Consider the following 6,986-nt stretch of genomic DNA (forward strand, 5'->3'; position numbering starts at 1 on the left):
AGCCCTGCGATAGTCTGACAACCTGTACAGGGTGTTCTCTGCCTTTCACCCTGTGATAAGGTGCTTTGGTCATACCTTTTGAGAGAACCAGTCAGGTGGTCGCCCAGGTTCTGCAAATGGTTTTATGGCACGACTGACCGATACCCTGATGAAAAAAGCATAAGACATCCCAAGATAAATACAGTTCTAAAGATTATTAGACTTAAACAATGTTCTATTTATGCAATGGTTTATTATCTTTATATTTCAGGAACAAAATTATATTAAATCTATTTTTTTTTCATTTATAATTACTCTTTTATTTGTTACTTCATGCAAACCTGGTACTAAATTAAAGCCAGCCAGCACTGGGCTGCATCATGTATGCCAGTGTAACAGATAAAGAACGACATGGCTAACCATGGTTAAGTCATCCTATTTGTATGTCACTGTGTACTGTAACAGGAAAGCAGACCAGCAACCCTTTTAAGTACTCAGGCACAGGAATACTAACAGAACCACCCTAAGTGACAACATCTTATCTTAAAACCTAATCATAAGCGAAAGGATACATGTGTAACTAACGACATATAATGTGCCAGATTATGACTCACACTATTGAGCACATAATACAGAATCGCTGAAACCAGCTGTGAAAGAGGCATGCATTACCAGTTCTGGTCCCCACTCTTCATGACAGATGTGGCCAAACACAGCTTCTCCCTCACTGACCATGGTTCTGTTGGTCCAATGACAAGCAGCTTGTGTTCTGCAGACGTGGACGAAACATAACATATACTTTATGCAGTATATTTTTAATACAGACTGTGTTCTGCTGGACTTCTCCGGCCTGGATCTTTTTTCTTCTTCTTCTTTTTCTTTTTTTGCCATTATGATCGAGCTAACCACCAGTACCGGCACTTTAAGCATGCAACTGCACACACAAAGAGAGTGTCTTTGATATAACTGATAGCAAACGGCAGCCACCACCAGTGTAAATAGAGCCGTCAACTCGTGATGACAACCAATAATCCGTGCAGGCTGCCACGCAGGGAGCGAAGAGAAGTTAGAAGCGATAAGATCCAAGTACGACACACACAAACACACACACACGCTAACGGGTAGCATGTCATGACATTTGCTATTTTCTAACGTTACTCACTTCCAGCCCCGTTTGCCATCTTCCTGTCATCCCAACATCCCGTACATCTTGGTAGATAGAAACCCGGCGATTAACAACGCTGGCGATATGCGAAGGCGATACTCATAGGCTAACATCAATGGATGTTAGGCTGGATGTGGAGGCTCTCAAGATTTTTCTCACTAGCTAGCACGCTGAATCACCGCTGTTGCCCGTTAGTCTCAGTCTGGTATGCCAAAGCTTTTGGTAATTTAAGGATTAACCAGCTTGCTAGAACGCAAAGACTGCGTCTGTAAAAGAGTCACAAACCGGTCTAATTACGTTAGAAAGAGTTTATGCTACCAAGCGACAGGCAGCCAGACGAAGAAAAAAAATTTAGCTTACTGTAGCCATAAACCTTATTTCTCATTCTAGCTAGCAGCGAAGTGTTTGTACACGCCCACCACAGTAATAATAATGTACCACCCTGCAGGCGGCTGAGTTTTCATAATTAAGCAGGATAGCTTGTTTTTTATGTAAAGATGGAACTTAACTTGTGTCAGTAGAAAGAAAATTATATGTATAAATGTCAGTCCAGCACTTCTTTTTTCCACATAACTGGGTAAAAGCACTAAGCACAAACAACAAGTTTAGTACACAAGTTGTTTGCCACACAACTAGCTAGGTTCATATGTAGCATGCTGCGCAGATGTGCTACTACTACTACTAATACTAAAAATAATAATATTAAATTCTCTATTAATTTGTTATCAGTTTCATGTACCTTAAAATAACATTAGACTTCAAAAATATTTGTGCCAAAAATTAAATTTAATGGAATCCAGTCAAATAAAATGTATTTGTTTTGTATACATTCAGTCCTTTCCAAGCATGTTTTCCTATATTATTAATTATTTGAACAAATACATTTTAATTTGATATATCTCAGTTTCATTATACTCAGACTTGCCAAGAATCATTTTTTGAGTGTACTTTAATGAACAAACACGCACAGTCAATAAAAATAATGGTAAACTCTGATTTCCAAAAAGCTCTCTGAGTTAAAATGTTGAAATTTACGCCTTTTATGCTGTCTCCTATTGAATAAGGACTACATTAACAGCTAGATACAGTAGAAAATAATATCAGAACTTGACACTTGTACTAAACAATAATAATAATAAAATCACTATTTTCCCCAAAAATGCCCTAGATATGAGGAAACCAAATACTAGTTCCCCCTAAATAATGAAATCATTGATTACAGTATGAGCTATACTCTATGAGGAATGTTTCCAGCACCCTGTTGAATCTATGCCACAAAGTATGACAGCTTGGAAGGCAAAATGGTGTTCAACTCGGCACTACCAAGCTGTACCAGTCAGTGTATAAACAAGCGTTAAGCACATTGAAAACCACCCCAATCCATAGTTTTTAGCTTAAGCTTAAGAAAGTGTCCCTCACTTTCCATATAGTATTGTTTCCCCAAAACCTGGGTCCACTGATGAGCGGCATTTGGTCCATCAGATTAAGTTTGCATAAAATTAATAAAAAGTAATACATACATACATACATATATATATATATATATATATATATAGAGAGAGAGAGAGAGAGAGAGAGAGAGTTTGGTAATGAAATTAAAAGTGGCCATCACACTAAAAAAAAATCTTGTTAGATGTTTTTAGTGTGATGAGAATCATAATTACCCCAAAGTTTATTTTCTGGTTCAACTTTAACCCTCATACAGATACCTTTTCAGTATATTCAAGAGGAATTTGTGGAGATCCTGTGAAGACATTTAGAATTTCTCCTCATTTCTGGTGGACTTACTTTGTCCTCTTTATTTTTGCCATTTAGGTTGTGGTTGGCAGTATACGGCACTTCACTTTTTCCTTTTCTTTTTTACTTCACTTTCACTTTTCACTTAGGTGGGTGAGTTATTCACAATAATTTACAGATGAGCTGCACCATAACAAGATTAGGAAATTTCATGGAAGTGAAAGAAAACTAAAACAAAAAGCCCTAAGAGCCCCAAATGCAATTAAGATAACTTCTAAATTATAATTAAAATCTGGCTTAAAATATCTGATAGTGTCATCCTATCCACTGTGCGAGTAGAGAAGTAAGGGGTGCAGTGAGTCATCAGAGCCACACCTGTTGGGATAAACGCCCAACAGACTGTCTACAGATACAGTTTACATGTACACAGGAAAATCCTAACAAACCCCTGCTGAACAGAATTGGGACATTTTTTATAATCTTGCATCCAGCCCCCAAGAATCCCTCTAATTCAAGGCTCTCCCAGCCTAACAGATAAGGCCAGAAACAAGCAACCTATGTCAGTTGGTAGTGAGACTGTCTGTCTCTAAGAGATATTCTGCCAATCATAATCTGACATGTCTCACAACACTTCTTTCCAAACACCTATCAGTGTAAACCAAATTCTAACAAAATAAAAAGAAATCTATCTCTGGGAAGAAGAGTTTATCTGGCCCTAAAAACAGGTATGAATTAGCAGAATGTCTCTTAGGTGTCAGAAACAGAAAAACAGAGTCAAATCCTAACCAAATGTAGGACCACAAACTGGCAATTGAACAAGGAAGACACACAAGGTTGTGGCAACCGAGAGATTAGAAGAACATGTGATCACTGTTTGAGAGGTGAGGTTGAAAGTGAGACATTGCCTCGTAAAATGTAAATCATTCAGTGAAGTAAGGAACACTTACTTTAGCCACTTCAGTTCTGTAATTCCAAATTTCTATAAGCTGAACATCTCAGGAGACGGGGCATGACTACCTGCCATATATATGTCAACATGCTACAAACGGAGGGATTGTGAATGACCAGCGCCCACGCACACACACACACACACACACACACACGCACACACACAATTTTATTAATTTCTGTTGTTCCTTTTTCTATTATTGTTATTTAATTAAACTTTTTTCTGTGAAAATAATAATAAAAACAAGTACACGAGAACAAAAGAAAAATCTATTTGGTTTCCAAATATTTCCAAACCTGAAAATGATGTTTATGAATCTTTTGTAGCCCTTTACCTGCATTACAGTTGAGTGTGTCACACATGCAACCGGCGCCACAAACTTGAAAAACCGGTTTTGTTTTCAGCATGATATGGCAAAAAAATACATCGTGCATGACATCCAGGAGGACTGGGTCTCTTTTTATAAATTGGTCTGGCTTAGATATGTTTACAACAGCCACCATCATGAATTCAAGGTACTCATATTTTCTAAATAGGTCATTTCTGGATCTTCTTCTTGCCTTAGTAAAGACTATGTTTTACAGTCTTGTTTCCTAGCCACACTGACCTTAATGAAGGTTACAAAAGAAAATGAGAATGTGTAACAGAACTGTTTATGTTTACAGCGCACCGTAAGTCACCGTGAGGACCTCTGTGGACAATCAGCAGAGATTACAAGAATCAAGCAGACATTATGACAACAATTTAGACAATTTATATGGAGAAAACAGCAGCTACGCCCAAACTCATTACTGTTTGTATAGTAAATGGCACACTCGCTATGTTTGGTTAGCTGGCAATGCATGCTCTTATTTCTATGGCAAAACACATTATAAACATTAACTCTAGATGAGTTTAAAAACATCTTAGTTGAAGCTGTGTATAGATCTCCTCTCTAGTTTCATTCATCCTATGGTGTAGCATCTATTATGAATGAACAGAATGTCAGAAGAGACACGTTGTTTTGTTGACTGGACAGATGGATTGAGTTTACAAATGTTGTCACTGAATTCATAAGAAGGACAACAGAATCTGTCCATCCATCCATTCTCTTCCACTTGTTCTTATCGGGGTTGCAGGGGAGGCTGGAGCCTATCCCAGCTGCTATATTGGGGGGGGGGGGGGGGGGGGGGCTGGTGGCATCCAGCCTGATGCAGGGCTAACACAGAGACTAACACACCTATGGGCAATTGAGATTCACCAGTGAACCTAACTCTATTTACAGCATGTGTTTAGACTGTGGGAGGAAGCTGGAGTGCCCAGAGAGAACCCACGCAAACAAGAAAGCATGCAAGCTCCACTCAGAAAGGCCACGGCCAGGTGAGGGAGTCAGGACCTTCTTTCTGTGATGCAACATTGCTAACCACTGCTCCACCTTGCTGCCCAGCAAACACTGATTAGCTGCCCAACAGAATCTGATTACATTTCAAAACTACAGTACTATGCAAACATCTTGGGCGTCTCATTTATTTATATTTGGCCAACAAAGAGTCAAATTTTTATCATTTTTTTTTAAAGTGGTCTTAAACGATAGTTCTCATGTTATTCCATTCTGAAAAACATTCAAATTTTGTAGCTGAATCTTAAAAATACCAAAGATAACACAGTTATGTTAAAATTAAAACTGTATTTTTCCACCAGGGTGGGTGATTCCATAACCTTGGCATCATTGAGCATGGTGTTCAGTGTGCCCTTAAAAAACTGAGGAAACTGGACAAGTGAAGGACAGAAGAAGAATTGTCAGGCCTAAAAAAAAATCTAACTACAGCAGATGAACAATATCTAAAAGTCATGTCCTTAAGTAATAGCAAAAAGTCCAGCAAAGACCTAACACAGGACCCAAGAAATGCATCTGGACCTTCAGTTGATTCAACTACTTTTCATTGAAGCCTCATCAGAAATGATCTCAGTGGGAGGGTGGCTGTCAAGAAGCCATTCTTAAGGAAGGGAAACAGGGAGAAAAGGCTTACAGGTCTTATTGAGTGATGAATCCAAATGTGAAATGTTTGGTTCAAGAATAAAGGTGGTCATTTCAAATCATTCACTTTCGGGCTCATCAGAATGGAACAAACTCAGTTTTAGCCTTATAGTCTGTATTTACATGTACCGTATGTTTTCACATTTTGATAAATAGCTGTACCTATTTTCCATTTTTGTAACAAAAATAAAGAATTGAGTGGTGACTCAAGACTTTCACACATTACTGTACAGACTTTTTAAATGACAGAGGAGGGTTAAGTGAACCAGAAGCTCTTTTTGCTATAAAGGCTTATATCGTCCATGAAGCAAGACCAATTACTAAAGGGAAACAAATGTTAATGAGGCATTTGACATTTAACTCCATCACACTGCCACTTTGCTCCCTGCTGCTCTGTGGAATAATAGTCAGCTCTACCGGAAAGACTGGCAGCCTAGAAGAGGATCGCTAAAATATGAGAGAAATAACTCTGTTTCTGAGAAAATCCTCCCCTTGACAAAAACTCTGTCACTGAACATGCACATTTGCCAGAGGTTATATTCAAGTGTTCTTGTGTCTGATGGAATTAGACTCTTAAAATATTTATTTGGAGCTTAATTAGTAATTTTTCTCTGTTGCATGGCTTCTTTAAACACAAGCACATGTGAGAATTTCAAATAAAAGTTTATAGAGCCTTATTTTACATATTCTGACTTAATACCTTTCTCATAAACATTATCCTGTCTTAGAACAATCCCAGCCCAACTCATTTCAATGTACTCAGTACTCCAAGAATTTAAGGTTTGATATTTTGATATTTTATACACAAGCATGTTATGCAAAGTCATGGAAAATAACTGCCTGTTCTGTTGAGGTGTTATGATCAAATACACTTTTTCCACACATACTATTATTTCAGTCATATTCCATCTTTTTTAAAATCTACATTTAACTCTCTGTCTTCGGTGTAATCTCAGATGTGTGAGTGATAGAGAGTGTAGAAATGAAGGTCATACCACATGTTGCCTTTAACTGTTGCACTGCTGCACTGAGCCCATCCCATAGGCAGATCCACCGCTAATTATGTGAAGGTTGGAAGCCCAGTGAAGATATCCACTTCGTCTTTGCCATTCATCTCACTTCATTCGGAGCTACAAGTT

General features: G+C 38.1%; 1 protein-coding gene across 2 annotated transcripts in view; it reads right to left on the bottom strand.

Annotated features, from left to right (window-relative positions):
- brd8a (bromodomain containing 8a) overlaps nucleotides 1-1,535 on the bottom strand; it is a 20,016-nt gene extending 18,481 nt beyond the window's left edge. For both annotated transcript variants that reach the window (XR_010094962.1, XM_063484973.1), the window contains exons 1-3: nucleotides 1,142-1,535; nucleotides 652-748; nucleotides 76-145 (exon numbers count right to left, since the gene is read on the bottom strand). Coding sequence is in view for 1 of the 2 variants with exons in the window: in XM_063484973.1 (XP_063341043.1) it covers nucleotides 76-145; nucleotides 652-748; nucleotides 1,142-1,160 (186 nt within the window). In the remaining variant the exon portion in view is untranslated. The remainder of the gene's footprint in view (nucleotides 1-75; nucleotides 146-651; nucleotides 749-1,141) is intronic.
- Nucleotides 1,536-6,986: the final 5,451 nt, after the last annotated feature.

The sequence above is a fragment of the Pelmatolapia mariae genome, linkage group LG10_11, assembly GCF_036321145.2.
Source record: "Pelmatolapia mariae isolate MD_Pm_ZW linkage group LG10_11, Pm_UMD_F_2, whole genome shotgun sequence".
Taxonomy (NCBI): domain Eukaryota; kingdom Metazoa; phylum Chordata; class Actinopteri; order Cichliformes; family Cichlidae; genus Pelmatolapia; species Pelmatolapia mariae.